The 23,368-nt window shown below is 38.6% G+C and overlaps 1 protein-coding gene across 1 annotated transcript in view; it reads left to right on the forward strand.

Annotated features, from left to right (window-relative positions):
• The window catches only part of LOC114470965 (short transient receptor potential channel 7-like), a 60,447-nt gene extending 37,471 nt beyond the window's left edge, over nucleotides 1-22,976 (forward strand). The window contains exons 7-12 of the mRNA XM_028459418.1: nucleotides 2,978-3,242; nucleotides 10,375-10,570; nucleotides 11,526-11,747; nucleotides 16,295-16,375; nucleotides 20,920-20,995; nucleotides 21,968-22,976. Of these exons, the coding sequence (XP_028315219.1) occupies nucleotides 2,978-3,242; nucleotides 10,375-10,570; nucleotides 11,526-11,747; nucleotides 16,295-16,375; nucleotides 20,920-20,995; nucleotides 21,968-22,107 (980 nt within the window). The 3' untranslated portion in view covers nucleotides 22,108-22,976. The remainder of the gene's footprint in view (nucleotides 1-2,977; nucleotides 3,243-10,374; nucleotides 10,571-11,525; nucleotides 11,748-16,294; nucleotides 16,376-20,919; nucleotides 20,996-21,967) is intronic.
• Nucleotides 22,977-23,368: the final 392 nt, after the last annotated feature.

A 23,368-nucleotide genomic window follows, 5' to 3' on the forward strand; every position in this document is an offset into this window, starting at 1 on the left:
ATTATTATTAATATTGGTATTAATGTTTTTGGTGTGGGCATCTGAGCCTTTCTTCTGTCAGTATACGCCTAGATTTCATCTAGGAACTGACGGGCAGTGGAAAAACTTGATATGAAACATATTTTAATAATTGTTAACTATGTATATGTAAACCATAGAACTTCAATATGGTTCCCCAGGTTTTTGTTGAATTAACTCATAAAAGACAGTTTTTATAGAATATCCGTGCCAATTACAATTAAAAAGTTAATTATCTGAATTCAATTACATTAAAAAAAGAAAATGTGATCATTATATTAGCAATGATTTTTATCAATAACAATTACAACTATGCCATAATTGTAATCAATTGCGCAATTCCAATTATAATTGACCCCAACCCTGTGATTAGTACATCAGTAGCAACACGACTGTAGTATTTGATCCTAGTAATACTGGAAAGCCCAACCATGAGTTCATGTGCTGAACAAAATGACAATATTTCCCTGACTAATGGATGCAGACAAACCCAAAAGCATGAGTTAATAAAAGCATCTGAAACACTCTCAGTCCAAATTCAGGCCTCATTGTCCTGGTGTTAATTCCTCTCAGTAGCTTGGAATGGAATATTCTTCAGTGCTGCCATCTGGTGGTTTGACTTTCCCATGATGCAACAGTAAATTAGATGGGAGAGGCAGCTTTTGTAGTGTCAGCGGTAATGCCTTTCTCAGGCTTGCAGAAAAAGTGGTGTGTGTTTTTTTTTTTTTTTTTTTAATCTCAGGTTTTTAATCATAATCATACGCGTTAAACAGTTTTCTGTTTTCCATCGACCTCCCGTTTTCTGTCATCCAAATAATCTGCTATTTCATCCAGTCACATATTCCAAACACCTGAGTTTGCACTTCTAAAATACATCTACTGCTGACAAATGATGTTTACTTGGTTAGTGAGCAATTTAATCAAAAAGTGTTCTGTGTTAGCAGAGAGAACTGATGATTTGGGGCCTATACTATGATGCTAGATTTCCTCTTACCACGCTAACTTCCGGGATTTAATCAGTGTGTGCTGGACTACAAAGTTGGCTAACGTCTAACGGAGCTTAATCACCATGGTAACCTAGACTGAACACCCAACCTGGTCGGTACTAGGTTTTGTCCTGGATAAGATCTGAGCAAGTACTAAAGTCCCGCCTCTTGACCAATCAGTTCTCTGAGAAAATGACCTGTCAAGTAAAAGGTGATTTGTGAACACGTCTCTGTTTGGATCTGATGTGACACTGACAGAAGAGAGAATATTTATCATTTCATTTATCGATGACATCTGATATAGATTTTTATCTGATGGACTGATAAAGTAAAATAAGTAAAATATGTCTGCTGATAAAGCCTGCGTGCATTGGGCACTTTTAGACTGGTTCATTAATTAATTAATTCATGTATACTGGGTTGATGCAAAGAGCCTCAGTCCTGTAAGATAATATAAATAAATACAATTTAGGCTGATCTGTATGAAGGCAGCATCAGAACCACAGACACGGTAAAAGAGAAAGTGAAACTGATCAGAGTGTCTGTTTATTCTCCATTTACAATCTCACTAATGGAAGTATTAACACTCATTAATTCCTGCATTCCTTCCTTCCTGCTTTTACTGCAGCAACAATGTTGTTTTTGGTGTGAATTATAGATTTTAGTTCTTCATATTTTTAAAAAATCTTTCCACAATTGTGACATAAATTGTTCTCCACAGTTTCTCTGGGATTATGATTGGTCTGATGCTGTAATCTCCTCCTCTTTCACAAGAGTGCGCACGTAGCCTGGCTAAAATCAACTCGCTTAACTTAGTGAGTTTTAATCTAGATTCATAGGACAGCTGGTTAGGTTAGTTTGGTTAGGTGAAGCCCGCTCAAGGAGCTATATTCAGGATTATATTATCTAGCGTCGTAGCATAGGCCCTTCATGCCCAATCACTGTTCGCAAACTGCAAAGCCTGGCTTTTTCGTATTACTACCATAGAAATATAGCAGCTGTTTACTTGACTTGGTCACTTCTTTTCATGCCGAACAGCAATGCCAGATTTTGCTTGGTCCCATCTGTGCAATTTGCAGTATTATGCTCCGTTTTAAACCATAAAAATTGCTATTTAGTAGCCATCTGTTGTTCATGTTGGCAATAACATCTCATTTTTATTCATTTCTTTATTAAAGAATTGAAACAATATAAATGGACTATACCTGCTGTAGATTGAACAGTTCCTACGCTGCTATATCTTAAACCAGTGTTTTTCAAATGGGGGTACGATGTGTATACCTAGGGGTATGTGATGGCACTACAGGGGGTACTTGAGAGAGAAAGCGAGAGAGGAAAATAAACAAATGACAGCATTTCAAATATAGGGTTGTTTAAAGTTTATTTTTAGTTAAAAATGCTAATACTGAATATTACCCAGCAACTCACAAAAGCACACAAAATAAGAAAAAATATGCAAAATAATAAAAAGAACAGACAAACAAAAAAAACCACACACAAAATGATGATAGAAATTATCTGGATTTGAACATGAAGTGAAAATACAAAAGTCTTAGAAATAAATCTAATCAGGAAGCACTAAATAACTAAATACCCTTTCATTCCTTATTTAGAAAACTCATTAATTCCATCATTATGTCCATCAAAATGTTGTAGTTGGACTTGCATTCAAAAGTAATAGAAAGGAGGTATTTGAGCAAAACAAGTTTGAGAACCACTGTCTTAAACCATATTGGTCACCTGTTTGACACAAACAGGTGACCAATATGGTTGATTTCTTTAAAATGCCTGTATTATATCTTAAAGACCCTTGTTTATCTTAATTATTTTTTTTAGTTTGTTTTTCTTTTATTTAAAGTAGGGACAATACATATTAATGTACATATACTGTACATGTAAATATGCAAGATTTTAGCCAACAGCTAATTTCCATCTTTAGTCCTTTTTCTAATACATCTTTCCTCACCCCTCAGCCAGGATCAAGTGGCGACCGTCTGACCCTCAGATTATCTCTGAGGGACTTTACGCCATCGCCGTCGTCCTCAGTTTCTCACGCATCGCCTACATCCTGCCAGCTAATGAGAGCTTCGGCCCACTGCAGATCTCACTGGGACGTACCGTCAAAGATATCTTCAAGTTCATGGTCATCTTCATCATGGTGTTCGTGGCCTTCATGATTGGCATGTTCAACCTGTACTCGTACTACCTGGGAGCAAAGTACAATCCTGCTTTCACCACGTGAGTTCACAAGGGCACGTGTGTACATGAGTACGAGTGATCACTTTTTACCATCATACGCACCGTGCTGTAGGTAGTAGTAGTTAGCACACACTGTAATTGTATGAATAGCTCTACAACTGAAAATTGGTCTGCAAATGCAGCAGAATTCCACCTTTTCTAAAGTATAAGCTCTTATACCCTGCCTTCCTATTGCTGCTATGTTATAGATCAGGGGTGTCAAACTCAATTTAACTCAAGGGCCAAATACGGACCAGTTCAATTTCAAATGGACCGCAGGTTTTAGGTGGGAAAACAAACACTTTCAAAATTAATGTGCCCAAGTTTGCACTTCCAGTTATAAATTAGACAAAGTATGGAAGACATCAACAGTATATGAGCAATAAGTGACAGATACTTACATGTATTTTGATATGTTTATTTTTTGACCAATTTGTATTTGATTTAGGGAGATTTTGTGGAGTAGTTTAAGAAAAAAATGCATAGATTTGGGAAAATTCTTTCAGCCCTGCCCTCTCTTTTTCTATCCTCCCTAAAATAAAGTGATTCTTACCCTTCCTTAGGGAGGGCTGGTGATGGTCACAATGATCCAATAAAATAAATAAAACATGCACTGCTTTCTTAAAAAGATTGCACTTCTTGTAGTGTTGACCTTTGACAGCATATGACGAGAGAGAGAGAAAAAAACAAAAACAAAAATTTACAACTGAATTATTTATTAATTTACACAATGATTCATGTTTTCTCTTGTAATTTTCACTTTCTCCAGTGCATGGCCGAATCGGATCAAATCAAACTTTATTTATAGAGTGCTTTTCATATATACAATATAATTCCAAGTTCTTTACAACATTAAAACCTTACATGCAACAAAAATATCCCACGCAAACAATCCATAAGAAACCCCAACAACACTAACACAAACCCACACACACACACATAGAATTAAGATGAGGACAATGACACATGACAGTGGCACATGATACCTGGCTGCTACAGAGGATCTTGGAGGGAGGGATGCACTGAAGGGCTGGATTTGGCCCCCGGGCCTCGAGTTTGACACGTGTTATAGATAAATCCTCAGATGGTCATAAACCATCTCTTGATCACTTCAGTGATGTCGTTTTCTGGGTTCATTAAAAGATTAGATCCTGACAATCAGGCTGTTGAATAATAGTGATGAAATTAAAAACTGAGATTGAAATTTCAACAATTATTAGGGAAGGGGATTTTTCTATTATTGAAACTAATCCAGAATCATTATATTCAACCAGATCCCCTTTAAATTTTGATGCAGTCTTCCAAAGCATAAGGTTTTCTTTGATGAAGATTTAGTTAAAATCTGTTGAATACTTTTGGCATAATCCAGAACAGAAATAGAAACAAAAAAACAAACTGGTGAAAATATTATCCTCTTGGCAGAGGTAATGACAACAAAAAAAAACATAAAAATATGCAAAACAAGAATAGTAATAAGTAAAATGACTCCATAAAACATACAAGATGACAAGCAAAAAATTGCAAAATGAATCCAAAACAAGAAGCGCCCACAAAATAGGAAGAAAATAAATAAATAAATATGCGGGCAACCTACTGATTAAAATGCATATAGGCCTAAGTATGCAGTTATTGATTAATACACTTTTTTTGAGTCTGAAAGTAAAATGTCAGGTTGCAACAGAAGGGAGCACAAAAGATTCCTCTGAAACTACCAAAGACCAGCACTACAGGGGTGAAATGCATCGACTGAATAAACAGGTCCAGATAAAAAGGGGTAATTGAGGAACCAACTTCACATAACTGAGTCATATTTAATAAAGATTGGTCAAATACAAACAGATATGAAATTTAGAAAATTCCCCAATGATGAAAGAGAGTGATTTTTAAATTCTTGAAACTGATCTAGAATCATTTTATTCATACCATCCAAAATGTGATGGAATCTTACGGCGTACGGTCTATCTTTGGTTCTAATTTTATTAAAATCCATTCATATTTTTTTGGTGTAATCCTGCTAACAGACGATCAAACAAATAATTGATCGCCGGTGAAAATATTACCTGCTTGGTGGAAATAAATAAAAGGTCCAGGATGATTGCATTCATACACACAAAATTAGATAATAATGTATCCTTTTTAATCACGGTAGTGAGATTCTTTCTCTGTATTTAACCCATTTTCCCCGAGGGGTAGCAGTGGGGCTGCCACAGTGTAGCGCTTGTGCAACATCCCACAGTGATGGCCCAGGTGAGATTCAAACAGGTGACCCTCCAATTACAAGCCTGCTTCCTTAACCACTAGGCAACCACTGCCATGGTTTTGAGGCCATTTGTCATAGTGTGTTCAATGTGATTGAATGACTTTGTTTTCATTGATTGGTCATTCCCTCTGTTCATTGGCAGTTCATTTGGTTTTATGTGATGTGTTTTTATTTAGTTTCACATTGAGCTTCCACTTGTGTGTGCGTAGGTGGCTTTTTAATGTAATATTTATAATTAAAGTGAAGGAGACCCCAGGCAGAATAGCTCCTGCAATAATTCAGGAGCTAATGGCTCAATAAAATTAAATGAAAACTTTAAAAGCTTATTCAGTGAGTGTAAATACAGAGGTTAAAGATTGACGTGTCCTAATGAATGTCATGAATCATTTGAAGGTTTTAGAATAGCAAATAAAAGTTGCAGAAATTAGAAAGTTATCCCTAAAGCGAGAATGACTCCCGTAGGCAGAGCATCATTCCACATATTACAAACTGGCACTACTCAGAACTCAATATCAGCATCTGTTAGCCCCAGACAAGAGGGGTTTTTTTTAGGTTGGAGGGTGGAGAATAGATAGCACAGCCTCCAATATCAAAAGAGTTCATGGTGGCTGGTTTTCAATATTGAAATTGAAGTGTTGCATGGTGTGTGAAGATAAAAGTCAGCAGCGTCAACTCGTCTCAGCCAAACATTTATTTGCTCTGCCTCTACTCTTGGGGGGTATGCTACGAATCTAGATATTTATATCCTGGATTAATCTCCGCTTCCCCTTCAGAGAGAAGCTGTCCTACGGATCTCGATCACAACACGCTAATTTAAGCCAGTGTTTTCATCCTGAGTACGTGTACGTTCACATAAAAGGGGTGGAGATGGCAGCGTCTGACCAATCAATGGAGAACCTGGCAGAGCGAGCGTCTTTACAGGAGGAACAGCTTATGATCTTAAACAAATATAATGAATTTAAAACCATGATGAAAGCAAAGATCCAATCCACTTCATCACTTGCTCCCGACCAGGTTAGGAGTTGCTTAAGTTTCAAATTATGAATAATTAAAATCTATAATTCAGAGCAAATACAACACTGTTGTTACAGAAAAGGCAGGAATGAAAGAACACAGGCAGGAAGCTGTGACACTGTTAATGAGTAAAAGCATGAGATTATTTATGATATTGATCCATTGGATGATAAGCACATTTTTCTATTCAAGTAGACCTATTTATCACACACACTGGGATGAGAGCACATTGTTTCACAGTCTGTAGTATGTTCCTGCTGATGCGGTCAGCCTCACTATAGCGTATAAATTAATTAATTAATTACTTCACCCGTCCGCTCATACGAAGACAGGCTTCATCAGCTGATATAGATCAGTTCTATCTGATCTATATCTTTCCTATAGGATGTCATCGGTAAATGAAAGGATTTCCATCAATGTCTAAATATTCTCTTTCCTGTCAGCGTCAGATCAGATCCACACAGTGACATGTTCACACATTACCTTTTATTGGACAAAAAAACAAGAATTTGTTTTTTATTTGCTTATTTGAAAAGCATAAGCCTCAATAAATGATGAACAGTTAAATATATGTTGTCACTTTAAAAAAAAAAAAAAAAAATGGGAAAATGGATAATTGCTCAAGAAAAGCAGTAATTTGATGTTATCTACTGATCTGCAGGCATGTGTCATTAATGATGCACACTGAGTCTATTAAAGCTTTCATTTCCTCACATTTTTATAATTGTATCACATGCAGCACAATGCCATTACCTTTATCTTACCCTCTGGAAATCCTTAATGTCCCCGGTTATGTGATACACATAACCATGTTTGAGAACCACTGCATCAAAGGAACTGAAAATCATTAATCATTAACATGTTGCCCTAAAGGAATAATACATTTTCTAGAATAAATGTGATTCAACTCATTCACATCACATGTTTGGTTAATTTCCAAGTTCCAAATTCACACACGTTTCATGAATAACGGTGTTTGATCAGACTTCCAGCGCAACTGCTCTGCTTTCCCCACACATTTTTGCAATGCATACAATAGCTTCTCTGCTGAGCCTCAGCACTGGGGTCTTAGTGAGTTAAAGCCACAATTAGGCAATCTGATGAGCAGGCTTACATGGTGGAGAGTTCAGAAAAGGGGGTGGAATGTGCAAAAGATGGTTGTCACATTCTGACATTCTTTTTTGCACATTTATTTTTACTGCTATTTAGGAAATGAAAAGTAATTTAATGTTTGCACCAAAGTGAAATCTGCCACTCTAATAGAGCATCTGCGACCACCAGGGGGCACTATGGTGATAAATGAGACAGAATTACAGTAAGTTGTGTTTGTATGAAGCCAATGCCAGACGTCTAAAAGCCAGTGGAAACCAGAGATCAAGCCTGAGTGCCAGCAGGATCAGGAAAGCTAGACTGAGCAAGAGTAGACCAGATAAATAATCTATCCCTATCCTGTATCACTGAAAAATAATAATGCATTGGATTTTATATAGCATTTTATCATAGACACTCAAAGCACTTTGCAGAATTAAGGCATTATTCTTTCACTCCACACTTAGTGGTGGTAAGCTACTATTGTTGCCACAGCTGCCATGTGGCAGACTGATAGATGTGAGGCTGCCATGGTGCGCCATCGGCCCCTCCGGCCACCACCAACACTCACTCACACACTACATTCATACTAAGCAATCTGGGTGAAGTGTCTTGCCCAAGGACACAGATATCACAAGGGCGACTGCAACCCCACTACCGACCGTGGCTCAGGTGGTAGTGGGTCGTCTTTTGATCGAGAGGTTGGGGGTTCGATCCCAGTACCTGACTATGTGTCGAAGTGTCCTTGGGCAAGACATTGAACCCTAAGTTGCTCCCAGTGGTCGACTAGCGCCTTGCATGGCAGTCCTGTCCCACTGGTGTGTGAACGTGAGAGTGATTGGGTGAATGAGCTGATATGTAAAGCGCTTTGAGACTGCTTCAGTGTGGTGATAAAGCGCTATATAAAATCAAGTCCATTTACCATTTACCACTATGGCCCCTGGAATTTCTCAGTGGTCTCCCATCCAACTACTAACCAGGTTCAGACCAGCTTAGCTTCTGAGATCTATTGGGTATGCTTAATTCAGGATGTGAAAAAATGTGTAAACCCCCCCCCCCCCCCCCCCCCCCCAAAAAAAAACAAACAAAAAACAATGGCAAGTACCAAGTTTAACTCAGTCTAAACCTCTCTAAATTCCTGCTCCAGGCAATCCAAAGTTAAACAAACCTCAGGCACTTCTGCCTCTGGAAGGATGGTGAGGAAGCGGGTATCTGAGGAGCATCCATCTGCTGGGTCTCTGCATGGCTGTTTCATTCTGTCAGGGGCTGGCTAGGTGTGTGTTGGAGGACCCAGCTGCAGAGAAGGAGGCAGAGGCAGGAGTATGACAGTGATTGTCCATTTAATTAAACTAAAAAATTCCCCCAAAAACCTGATTAATTCAGAAAGTATACAGGCATGGGGAAAACTGGAAACAGCGAAAATAAAACTGGATGGGGGCAAGAGTGAAGAGATGAGACAGCACTGAAACAGCAGCCATTCTGTGTCTAAACAATTAGCTAAATAATGAGGGAGGCTTGATTAGGAATTTTGGCCACACCTAAGTGCCAAACAGGAGTGAGCTAATCACTCACAACCCAAACACACTGACATCACTGGGAGGTGGGGAAGTCGAAACATGCTCGTTGGCTGGTGAAACCAGAAGCAGTGATATAGACTGGACTTTTATAAAAGGGTAAACATGACAAATTCAGAATAACTTCATTGTCTATTTTTTGTTTTGCAAAACACAGAAACATGTCTTTAGCTTGCATGTGCAGAAATCTGTAAAAAGTGGTCATTAAAAAACAAATTACATCCAGACGGAACACATTGAAAACATGTTTATTATGTTCGGGGAATTTCTGTCAGAAGACCATTACAATAGTCCAGTCTGCTGGAGATAAAAGCATGGACCAGTTTCTCCCGATCTTTCTGAGTCATGGAACCTTTCACTCTGGAGATGTTCTTTAGGTGGTAGAAGGCTGTTTTTGTGATAGATTTGATCTGACTGCCGAATGTAAGATCTGAGTCAATCAGAACACCAAGGTTTTGACTTGAGTTTCTAACTTTAAAAGCTAAAGACCAAGATACTTGCTAACAGCATTCCTCTTTTCCCAGTTACCAAAGACAATCGATTGTCCAGTTCAACATGAAACTAGGCTTTTGATTTGGTGTTACTTTTGCCTTTAACAGATGTCTACTTGTGCGTCTGGACAGACGAGGGAGTTGAAGTCGAGGCTGCGCTGTGAGAAATGGATTATAGGCCAGTCCGTCTCATTACTGATATCAGAGCGCTTTGCTCTGCTCGTGAGCCTTTCCAGCAGACATGACTCATACTGCACTCATTGATGAAACTAAAAAAAAACACAATTTTGTTGTTTCAGCTCATTTATTTTGTTTGATTCAGTCATATAACAAAATGAATTCAAATTGAAAAACTGCTTCTCGTGTCAAATATTGTGTGGCAATTAATTGAGATTAATTTATTACAAAGTCTCGAATTAAATAGATTTTTTAATCTAGTCCCACCACTAACTAAAACAGACACTTAACAGTATGGATGAGGGTTAGGGTTAGATGCAGGAGGCATCCTCACTGTTAAAACTTACAGGAAGTTGTTGTTTATGTTAACTGATCATTTACAAGTCTTTTTCATATTTGTCTTATTGACTCATCATGTATTTCAGTGTTTCATAAACTGCCATGAAAATAAGTCTGTCCATGTGTTTGCATATGTATGAATGAGGAAACTCTATAGCTACTGTCATCTATCATCTTCTTCACTACAGGGTGGAGGAAAGTTTTAAGACTCTCTTCTGGTCGATCTTTGGCCTTTCTGAGGTGATCTCCGTGGTGCTGAAGTATGACCACAAGTTCATTGAGAACATCGGATATGTGCTGTACGGCGTCTACAACGTCACCATGGTCGTGGTTCTGCTCAACATGCTTATTGCCATGATTAACAGCTCATACCAGGAAATTGAGGTAAACACAGAGACAGTCTATAAATGAAGGAAGGACTTAAACTTGTGTTCTGTTTCATGTCTTTTTCCATCAAACGGGTTAATTCCATCTTACTTGTTGATCTTTAGAAAGCGTAAGTGTTATAGTGTATTTTGCTATTCGACCTTTGTTGTCAACGGTTCGTTTGAAGTCAAGACATTGTTGCCATTAAAGAAACCTCCCCTTCAATACTCATCGGTTTTCCCTTAACAGGTTCCAAAATGTGTTAACTGCATGCCATATTCTAACAAAGCCTTTGTCCACATTGTTAACTGAACTCATTCTAAGGAAATAATGTTTGAAACAAAAACCTTCAGAACCCTAACCTCTGCCAAGCAACAAATATTCCCTTTGCCAGATATTGGCAGTTATCTGAATCAGTGATGCTGATCATGGTACAATGATCATTCACACTTTCAAGACTTGGAAGTAATTTGCATCCTTTTTAATAACGATATGAGAGGCTTGGGCGCTGTGTGGTAAATGATCGGTCAGTTGATATGTTTCGATTAGCACAAGAAAGAAGTGCAAATGGATGCTGAAGATGACAATTGAAGGCTGGTCTGGCAAATCGTATAAAGGACTCGTTCTTGAAAAAAGGCGTGAAGAGCTGTGTGCATGTACAGATTTGAATAGTGGTGGGCCGTAATGGTTTCTGGCTTATTAAAAAAATATGCTTCATTTCGGTTCGGGACGTAGACAAAGAAATAACCTACATTAAGGGAGGACACTCAAATCCCTCCTAAAAACAGCAAAGGTTGAATTTTTTTTTGACATCTTTCTTGTCATAATAGTGTTCTCTAGTGCTTTTGAGTTTGCCCATTAATACCACATTTGGTTTGTCCATAAGCTAAAGGTCAGCTGGGAACTGTGTTTTACAGGATTCTGTGTGAATTCTTGGTCCTCATTGGTGAGCAGATCCACTTTGTGTTTGCAGGAGGATGCTGATGTAGAGTGGAAGTTTGCTCGAGCGAAGCTGTGGCTCTCGTACTTTGATGAGGGACGGACATTACCTGCCCCCTTCAACCTGGTTCCCAGCCCCAAGTCATTCTACTATCTGGTCATTCGCATCAAAACCAGCTTATTATGCCTCTGCAAGTCCAATGCCCATCCCCTCAACAATGAGGTGGAGCTGGGCATGGTCAGCTCACAAGTCAAGGTTAGTGTCAGAAACTCTTATTTAGTTTATTGGGTATTGTGCTGGGGTTACACAGAGCCCAGACATGTTACGAATGCCAGGAATTTTTATTCATGACAGAGTTCCTCACATTTCAATGCCATGTATGACGCAGTTTGAAAAATGGCACAAGTCAGTGAAAAATTGTCACGCTCAATGACGCTCGGTCACAGACGAGGGCGTGCTGTGGCGAATAGGCATATTTAGCTTGCCACACACCCAAATTCATCCCATCATCGCATCTTGGACAGTTCTCTGTTGGAACTCTGGGTAACCCCAGCAATTTGATTACAAATTTGGTTGCCACCCTCATGCACAATTTAATCAAAACCTGAATCATTTTGACAAGGTTGAGATTGTCTTTATAACTACTTTTTCAAAGTAAGTAGCCAGTCAAAACAATAAATACAGTTTCCTCTTTGGAAGGTTGATTTCTCTTTTGTGAAACTGATGAAAAAAATAAGCCCCTAATGGTTGCAACAGGCAGTCACTTAACAATTTCTACCCATGCAAAATGGAGTTTTCTTAAGTAAGATTTTTTCAAACTCATCCAACATAGATGTGAAAGTTTTGAAATTAGTGGGATGTCTTGTCTTTCGAACACACCCACACCTAGCCAAAAACGGGATGTAAAAAAAAAATCATATCAGGCCAATTTCTCCTAATTCTCTGTGGTTGACTTCAGATGGTCTCATTGCCACTATTGGTAGATTTGGTGGAGCTGCACAGATGCCCTGGCTGCTCCTTTGGAATTTTACAAATTAATTAGAAAGCCATTGGTAGGCACGCTCAAATCTTTACACTTGTTTGTCCCATTTTTCTTCTACCATCAACTTCCTGTATATAAACCTTACTTGATGGTTGGTACATACCAGGTATGGGCAACTCTTATCACAGCAGGGCCACAAAAATGTGATTATCTGATCTAAGGGCTACATTGTCAACAGTCGTGCCAGTATAAAGAATAATGACCTATCTGAGCATTGATACAGGAAAAAAACAGAGGATTTTGTCTTTGTTGCCTTTTTGTTTAGTTTTGTTCATGTTATTTGCGTTTTTAGTCATTTTATGTGCTTTTGGAGTCATTTTGTGTATTTATCTGTCATTTTGGGAATTTCTGCTCACATTTTTTGTATTTTATGAGTCTTTGTGTTTTTATTTTTTGTGTGTTGGCATTTTGGGTATTTTTCCGAATTTTAGTTTTCTCTATTCATGAGTATTTCTGTATTTTTGATGTCTTGGGCATTTTTTCTGTTATTTGGGCCTGCACTACGAAGTTGGATTTTCTCTTATTGCACTAACTTCTATTTATTCCATGTGTGCTGGGCTATGACGTTGGTAAACTTCTTATCGGGGTAAATCACCATGGTAACAGGCTGCTCGGCTAACCAGGTCGGCAGCAGGTTAAGATGTGGATAAGATCTGAGTCCTTCCTCCTGACCTATCAGTTCTCTTGCAAAAACAACTTGCCCATTCTTAGTGGATCCTTGTTGGTGATCAGATCTGACTCCTGTGTTTAAGAAATAAAAAAAAAATTGAGGCCCACTCAGTGAATAATAACCCGACTGTGCTGCATTTCCAATGTTAAAAATTCTGATGTCAGAGTTCAATGGCAGCATATCGAAATATCTCAAGCATGGTAAATCATTTTTAATATTGGCCCCTTTGCTGCCGAGATCTATATTAATTATTTTAAAGATCCTTAAAAAAAGAAACAAAAAACACTTATTTTTTAGTAAAGTAAGTTTAAATCGAAAACTAAACACACAAAAACATGATGGTATTCTTTATACAACAATGAAATGTATTATATTACATTATTGTATTATTATATGAGTTTTACAAGTTGTTCCTGAATCCATCATCATCCCCAACAAGCCTTTACCGTTCATGCTAGAATAGATGCGCAGCATTATTTTGAAGCTCGGATAGTGCGACCAAGGAAATGGGAAGCCTGGATGGCGTTACCGTAGTTAACAATCAGTCTTCTGTTTATGGTCCACTTGTGTGTATTCAGTGGTTAACTGATGCTGAGGTTTCCCATGGCCGAGAGGGCATCATGGTTACATGCAGCTTTCTCTGCCAATGTGTGTCTTTGTTTACATGTGTTCTGAGTGTTGATTGGCTGGGAGGCTGGGGAAAGGGCGGGCGTAAGCGGTGAAAAGAGTGAACAATTCTGTTCCCACGGTAGTGTGAGTGTATGACGGTGTAAGACGATTCTTTGTGTGTTTGGTTATTTTTGGCGTGTTACTACGACCTCCATTAAAGCCTTTAAACCTGTGATAACGGCTTGAGTCACATCATTATAATACCTTTTGGGCAGAGCTGCAGTGCGTGTGTGCGCCGCGCTACTAATTATCTGGCAGCAATACGTTCAATAAAAAAATAATTTACGGCTGGTTTGCTTCGGGCTCGGGCCTACAATTTAATTTAATGGGTCAAGCGCGGGTTGGGTAGGGCTTTATGCCCATGGGCCCGGGTCGGTTCGGGCTGGATTTTTTGGACCTGATCTAACTTCTTGTCCTCTGGTGGATACTGGCACAAACACTTTCTACTTGCGTGTGCCATCTTAAATCAATGTTAATGTGAACCCCTAGATGTTTGTAGGTGTTCACCTGCTCATTGTTACAGCCATGTGTAGCTACTGGGCTGTGGTCCCCATATAGGCCTGGGATCCACCAGCATCTCTATTTTTTCACTCCAGTTGATCTGCAGTTGGTGAGCGTCGCACCAGTTCACAAACCTGTCCACTCCCAATTTGTGGCTGGTTCAATCGGTCTTAGTTTTTAACAGACTTAAAATAGCTGTGTCATCTGAGAATTTAACAATGTACTGGTCTGGCTATGAACTAACATACCCATTTGTGTACAATGTGAAAAAAATGGTGAACTGACACTTCCCTGGGGGGCTCCAGTACTGCTTAGAACAGTAAAATTGAAAATGCTGGAGAAATTTCATTTGATGCCATTGAATTGGAGGTGACAGTGCAATGAAGCAGCTGGTGCATGTTCTCTCTCTGCTCTGAGCCGATAACTGCATGAACATGCATTTGAATAATTTGATTTTTTTCATTCATGTAGGTTACAAAATAAAGGTGAACAAATGTGTTGTGAAGAACCAAAGACGTCTCAATTCTTTTTGGTTTTGAACACTTCATCACCCATTAGTATTTAAAGACTTACAATTAATGTTTTGTTTTTTCACAAATCCTGCACCTATGCTCCTTTAAATAGGAGATTTAGGTACCACATTTTCTGGGCAATAGAGTGCACCGCTGTTCTGATGTTCCGTCTGTTAGTTCTCCTTACGTGAGCTTCTCCATCAGCCTCAGAGTCCTGAACAAACCTAACGTGGTGATTTGACAACTTTATGCAGTTTATTATTTACTACTATTAAAAACTGGCTAAGATATCTTACATTTAAAAGCTTATTGTACGTTTTATACGCTCTTCCTACCATAAATGCGTACGAGCCAGCACCGCTTCCTTGTCCAGAAAATTGCATTTATTACCGGTATTTGCTTATCTATTAATTTAAATATATTATTTAATGTATGAGTGGGACAAGTTAAATGCTTTATTTGTTTTAACTGTATATTGTGCATTGTTGGAATGTCAGTGCTAAATAAATGTTTTGAATATTTTGAAATATATTCTTTGAAGCATTAATATGAATTCATACAATTGCAACGTTTTAATTTTTGTGAGGTTAATACTCACTCAGAGCCATAAATGCAATGTGGATAATAATTTGCATAATCAGTCATTTATTTTGGTGTTTCTATTTTTGGCCAAGAATTTTCATTTTGGTACATCCCTAATAGATAGACAGATTTTAAATATTAATGCACCTTTTGATATGCTATTGTCAGATAACTGTCCGATATGTAGTGTTTGGATTACAATTACGGTATAAAGCAGGTTCTTTAACGAAATGTCTAAACAGATGATGTGTTTCAAAGAGGAAATAACTATTTCTGTACTGCCCTAGTTGTTTTATGTCTTTTGTGACAGCCTGAGTCAGAATAAACCACAATGATCTTATTCTAAAAGTCCAAAAAATGTCATTCCAATAAATTGTTTTTCCTGTAGTGTTTCTGCATTTGCTTGTTTCTTGTTAAATACCCTTGTGTTGGTTTGATTCTTCAGAGGTTTTAAACTGGTCATTTCTAAAGTGTTACTGAGTTTTCAAAGCACTGGCGTAGCAGCAAGTTTCCATGACTCCTCACCTAAATGTGAGCTCATTTTTACACCCCAGTGTTGAAACGGCACACATGCAATAAAGCAAGGTCATGGACGTGGTAGGCGTTCAGAAATCAGCTAAAGAGGATTCGGTTAGGTCAAATGATGCCATCCACGCTTGTTGCCGTCTTTCAGATGTGTGAGCTCCTGTTCAAACGCTTAAATCTCTTAATTTTGTTGTCGTGGTTGCATCTTGTCTCCTTTACAATTGAGATTCAGATGTTTTCATTGAGCAAAATCACTCAAATCTTAAATACCGATCAACTGTTGTCTTTCCTGTTGATTCAGGGTGATTGCTTCAGGTCTATTGCCCGACCAGGAGAGGAGTTCATGCGTAAGAAATCAAGAAAGCATCCAACACGCTATCAGGTAAGATGGGCAATATCAAAGACAGATAACTTGGTACCTGGTTTTAAGTTGGCAAAAACAATATTTACAATGCAATCCTTGCGACGTGCGGGCTTAGGGCGGCCTGCCACGGGTCCGCACATCGGCTGGCCTGGCTGCATCTACGGGTCCGGTGCAGCGCTTGGGTTTGCAGTAGCGGTTCTTGCACAAACATTGGTCTACGATGCACTGGCATGCCTTGAACTGTGGGATAAAACTCGTAGTGGGCTTAACTTTAGACACGTTGATCCCAAATACCTGTTTTAGGTATTACCACTCACTCCTTCCCTCTGTCCACAGCCACCACTATTATACCTAAGCTTCACGCTTATCACCAGACTGGCTTAACACAATATGCACAACTACAACTTCACATCTCACTCTCACTTTAAAATAATCAACTCTTCCTCACCCTTCCATTTTCTACCATGAATCTCTCCTCCCTGCTTCCTTCCCCCTCCCCCACCCCACCCCCTCACCTAGGTGTAACACTGCCCTCTATTTTTATATCCTCCCTTTAATAAAGTGTTTCTTACCTTTCCTTAGAGAGGGCTGGTGATGGTCACAATTATGCAATAAAATAAATTCATTTATTTAACTGCAATACCAAAACATGCATTGCTGTAAAAGATTGCACTTCTTGTAGTGTTGACCTTTGACAGCATGTGCAGACAAGGTAAAAAAAAAAAAAAGAACTCAAAACTAAGACTGTCTGTCCCATAAGGCGGTGGCCCACTGCTCCGCAAATAAAGCAATTTAAGCTTTATTTGTGGGGTAACTTGAGGGCTGCTGATCAAAAACAAGGTTACAGTTCAATTAAAAATGCCTACATGAACCAAGATTGCCGGAATATGCCTGCGGAATAGGAACAAAGGGTTCTTGTGAAGATGCAGAAACAACTGAGGCAGAAACATTACTCACAGGCTGAGAGAGGGCACGCCCAGCTGCTCTGGCAGCAGCCTTGGGGACCTGAGAGCCTATTTCTTGTACCTGTATGCGCCTCCAACAGGTTGCATAACAGCTCGTCATGTTTGTGCAGGAGGACTCCTTGTGAGTTGAGGACGTCCTTCACGGCGTTCACATTTGCTGGGTCCATGTTTGGCCATTAGTTCATTCTGTCACAGACACTAGTTCCAAAAATTGAGAGCTTGTGAGAAAGACAGCAGGTAATAAATACCACTCAGGTAGACGAAACGAACTGGCGCTGATGAAGAGTTACAGCAGGGCTTAAAGGTCCCATGTCATGCTATTTTTCACCCATCTCCATTTGTTCCAAGAACCCCAAAAACATAGTATTTGAGGTTTATTTCCCCAAACTCACTTGTTTTCCAGAGTTTTAGCCTCAGAAAAGTCACTTTCTGAGCAACTCTACACAAACAGGCTGATTTGTGGCCTACTTATGCATATTCATGAGTGGGCGTGTCTATAGACGGGACACTGACTTCCTCCTCCCCGCACGGTGACGTAGGGCCAGAGGACGGCCCGCCCTCCTCCCACCCACTCCGTAGCCGAGCTCATGCTGCTTTATAAACACGAGACAGAGCGTGGGGCGGGGCGTTCACCGGTACATACATAGCACTGCACAAAGGACGCTGAAATGCTCACCTTCGTGGGCGTGTTTGTTTACATGTAAATCACGGCAGAGAGCTTCCTGGAGGTGCGGCTTCTCCAGCTCAGTGCCAAGTCAAATTTGTCATCAAAGTGGGAATTCGTCATCAAATAGGAGCGAGGTGTTTGGGCTCACCCTGCAGTAAGAAAGGAGCAAATCACCCTCTAACTAACGATTGCGGGAACCAATGAAAGAAACACTTTAGGCATGTGTATGAAGCCCTAATAACACTTTTATGATGTTTAAAGCACAGAAAGGTTGATTTAGCTTAACATGGACCCTTTAAATATCTATCATGTAATTTCTTTCCTATCTATTGGTTACCTTGTTAGGCTTCCTAATCAATGAAAATATAGGTTTTGATATTTTTGGTGTGGGCATCTGAGCCTTTTTTGTGTCAGTATACCCCTCAATTTTATTTATTTTTTTAAAAGGTAAAATGTGGGAAAGTTTGATATATATTTTCACAATTGTTAACTCCATATATTTAGAGCTGTACATTAAACTGTAAAACATGTTTTGCGTTAAATTGTATGACAATTCATATAGAATTTTCATGGCAATTACAATTACAAAGTCGTTACTATTTAAGCAAGGTCGAACATGCTCAGAGCAGGCCCAATGGTGAAGCGGTGTGCTCATGGCTTGTACAAGTCAGATACCAGGTACCCCAAGAGTTTGGCTGGGGGAGCTGTGTTCTATCTGCTCTCAAAGCCCAAAACACAACTGGAGCGATGTCTACAATGAACTATAAAACTATGAAAACATCTCAGGGATGTGTGTGTGTCAGTATGTGTAGTATGGGAGATGTGTTTGTTTTGAATGGTATCTCATCTTGTCTGTGCTAATGTGTATGTTCAGCAAAATGACAATGAAGAATGACTGGAGTGTGATGACAGGAGTAGAGAAAAGGAGACATTTAGAGACACTGGTGTAGACATGGAGCAAGAGAGGGTGAAAACGTAGACCCAACAGAGAGAAAGAAATGGCACAAGTTTTAATTGCAGGGATTAAAATGAAGCATTCAAATGGAAAAAAAATGAAAAGGCTGAAAAGTTTGCTAATGAGCTGTTTGGGAGACATCGAAGGCAAGTACTCAGCGATTGAGAGGAGGCAAATTTGTCTCAGTCCACACCGAGGGAAATAGGACTTAAGTTTCAAGACTCAAATTTTGCCCCCCAGCAGAAAAATAACTCGTTTCCATGTTTGCCACGTGAGCTGTGACAGGGATCAATCCCAGTTCAGGGACTGGATAGCTGCAGGACATCACAGTCGGCAATAGATTAATGCCATGACGACACCTCAACTCAGACGCTGCTTGGCACTTCAGCCTTAAGGCTCAAACATACTCGGGCGGACAGCCGCAAAACGGAGTCCTCACGGAGTCTGCGAGGAGTCCGACAGGCAAATTAAATGCAAAGCTCAGATTTTGTGACCATGCTGACTTCTCCGCGTAGTTGGTGTCACACAAAACACTTTTTGTGTGTTTCTGAGGATTTTTTGTGTCTATATACCCCTCCATTTCATTTTATTAAAAGGTAAAATGTGGGAAACCTTGATATGAAACCTAGTTTAATAATTGTTAACTACATATGTGTATAATTACACAGAACTGTAACATGGTTCCCCAGTTTTAAATTATAATTGAATTTTTTTTAGGATTTTCATGGCAATGACAATTACAAAGTCAATTATCTAAACTCAATTACAATTTAATTACAATAACAACAGCAAAACATTTTATAAATTACAATTACAATTATAATTATATCATAATTTTAATTATCAATTCCACGATTACAATTATAATTGACTTCAACCCTGGAATGTATGTAAATGTGTATATACTGTATGTGTGTATGTATGTGTTTAGAACACCACACTTTTTCCAGTTTTTTACTGAAAATGATTCAGTTTATTGTGTCATTGCACTCTGAAATGAAAGCATAGAACAAATAAGCAATTTGAGAGGAAAAAGAAATCATGGAATCAATGTATAGACCAAAATGTATTCAACACTTTTGACTTATCAAAGTACCGTGTTCCAACGCTGCTTTTATGCAGACAGAGGGGTTTGTACAGTAAGTACTCTAGAGAATCCTGTTTTGTTTAGTTTTTGTGATCGGGTAGGTATGTACAGTGTAAGCTTTTGCTTCAACCTACACCCTTTCAGATGAAGAATCAGACAATTGAGTGTTTGTTAGTTTTTTTGTTTTTCTGAAGACTGTCGAAATAAAAGTCAAAGTCAAATACGATACGAAATATCCCAATATTAAAGTATAAAGCCATTATTGCTATTTTTTTTTTTTTTTTTTTTTAATATATGACTTAAGAAACAACTAATCTGTAAATGTGCACACCTTCATGAGAACATTATGTATGAAATATATTTTATTGGCATATTTTACACTCAAAACATTGGCTTTAACATGCCATGTGCCAACAACTTAAAATAAAAAAATAACGTACAATCTGCCTGTGACTTTTACACCAACTTTGACTTTAGTGCAACATGACTGAAGTGAAACTTCACTGAGGTATATGCTTAGAACAACAAATAAATGCAGGATGTTAGGACTTTCTTTTTAGATTTTATTGAAAAAACACAAGCTGGTCAACATGATCAGGTTTCAACGCTCTTCTTTGTGCAGTTACAATGTCTCCTGCAGTGGAAAAGACTTTCCTGGTTAAATAAAGATTAGAAAATTGATTTGGATGTATTTTGAATCGATCCGAGAATCGTGCGACGTAATATTGAATATATATATATGTATATACAGTATATATTTATATTTTTTTTTTCAACCCTACACACAAAGTGCAATGCTTAAAAGTAATATCAAACAAGATGTGTAGACTGTGTTCCCTGTGTCCTATCCTCTGCATCTAACTTTCTTTCTTCCTCCTCCTCATGCAGAACATCATGAAGCGTCTGATTAAGCGCTATGTGCTGAAAGCCCAAGTGGACAGAGAGAGCGATGAAGTCAATGAAGGTAAAAAAAAAAAAAAATCACTCTTCATTAAAGCCTACCTCAAGTATGCTTGAAATTTATCGATTTTCTGATGAGAATGTCTGTCATTGGTCCCTAGATATTAATGTCCAATATGACACTAGCACATGTAAACCTGTGTGACTGTCTAGATAAAAACCAGAGGTGAAAGTAATGGATTACAAGTACTCACGTTACTGTGATTGAGTTGCTTTTATGGGTACTGGTACTTTTTTGAGTACACTTCTAAATCAGTAATTTTACTTGTAATTAAGTACATTTTAAAATAAGTAATTTCATACATTTCTACACCCAACCATTACTGAGTAAATATTTATTTTAAAATGATCAATGGACATTGAGAAACTAGAAAAAATGAAAGGACCAGACAACAATCAAATGCATCACATCATAGCCGACCAATCAGATTAAACGTAATGCACCGCTTCAAAACAGCATTGAATGGAGGTTATTTTCTCAGTTTTAGAGTTCATAAATGTATCTATACTTGGTGTCTGATAATGTTTTTTATTTTAAGTTGAATTTATTGGTGTTATTTTTATTTTTTAATAGTTGTACATTTTGACAAACTTTTTATTTCATACAGATGCCTTTGTGGAATATAAATTAAAATTGGGTCTCTTCCATTTTAAGTTTATACACGAGTTGTTTATGTTATGAAAAGGAACTGTGGCAAGATTTATTACCAACAATAAACTTGGGGGTGAAACTAACTAGTAACTTTTATTTTGAGTACTATTTAATTGAGCTACTTTTCACTTGTACTTGAGTATTTTATGTAGGATTTACTTGTACTTGAGTACAATTTCAATCAAGTAACAGTACTTCTACTTGAGTAGAATACATCAGTACTCTTTACACCTCTGATAAAAACATTGCTCTATATGTGTCTGTGTTTGCTCACGTGCCTCGGCTGTCGTAAACTCACATCACTGTTTCTCTCTGTGAACGCAGGCGAGCTGAAGGAAATCAAGCAAGACATTTCCAGCCTCCGCTACGAGCTCCTGGAGGAGAAGTCCCAGGCTGCTGGAGAGCTGTCTTTGCTCATACAGGAACTAAGCGACAAGTTTGGCAAGAACACAATGCGACACTGACGGGGGTTTGGTAGAAACAATGGGCTGAGGCAGGTATTACCAGGCTTACGGAAAAGGTTAAAGAAGATGTTGACATGAGGCGCCGCAGAGCTAGGAGGGCCTCTCTGCACACCGCTAGCAGGAAGATATCTGTTAAAACTGTTGTTGTTTATCTGGAACCAATCACACAGATGCATGTGTGTTTTCACTTTTGAAGGACAAGCAGCAACGCCTGTCAGGACACTGCACCCACCTTCAGCAACAGGCTAGCTAATTAAAAACATTTCCGTCTGTAATGCACAACCTGTGATCAGGACACCAAGGATTCAGGGAAACACTAACAAAGTAAGATGTGTGCCCATTTGTGCTTATTCAAGAAAACTTCAACCATTCATTTTTAATTTTACCAAATTTTGATTTAATTATAGGCGAGGTGAGGCAAATTTATTTGTATTGCGCATTTCATACACAAGGCAAATACATAAAACTGCAACATTTAGAAAACATTGAACAGGGTTTAAGTGTTTAAAAATATACAACAAAAATAATTTAAAAAAAATCCCACTTTAAGTCACAGGCAGTAGACAAAAAGATAAGCTTTTAATTAAAAAAAAAAAAATGTTTGTTTCTTTTCATCATAACATAGATTGTCATATATGTACAGTTAGAAGGGAGTCGGGTTTGGCATCCCAATGCTCACCCTCTTCACTTATGTGTTTGGCCACTGAAAGGCCCAAATTATTACTGAATGCCAGAGCGCAGTCCACTAAGCTACAATATGCTAACAGGTGAAATTTGTTTGTGGAGTGGTGCCAAAATCATGGGGAGAACCCAGTGCTTTGCTCGGTACCCACGGTTCTAAAGTTCCTCCAGTCTCTCCTAGAACAAGATCGGACTCCATCTACTCTTAATGTCTATGTGGCTGCAATATCAGACCGACAAGGTAGAATCAACAATCGCACAGTGCCGTTGTTTTTCAAGGGGGCTCCACAAGTTCCTGCATGGGACCTGCACTTAGTGCTGAATGGTTTATGTCTCCATTTCAGCCATTGGCAAAAACAGAGCCACAGTGGGTGTTTAATTAAAACTGAGTTTTTACTCGCCATCACCTCGGCAAAACGTGTCGTGAGTTGCATGTATCAGCCCATCGTATCTGAAGTGGCACCGAATGGTAAAATTATGGCTAAACGCTGCTTTTATTCCTAAGGTTCTGTCAAGTTCACATTTTAATCAGCCTATAAGGCTTGCACAATATGATCCCCCATCAGAAGAGAGTGGGGAC

This window comes from Gouania willdenowi, chromosome 10 (assembly GCF_900634775.1).
Source record: "Gouania willdenowi chromosome 10, fGouWil2.1, whole genome shotgun sequence".
Classification (NCBI taxonomy): domain Eukaryota; kingdom Metazoa; phylum Chordata; class Actinopteri; order Blenniiformes; family Gobiesocidae; genus Gouania; species Gouania willdenowi.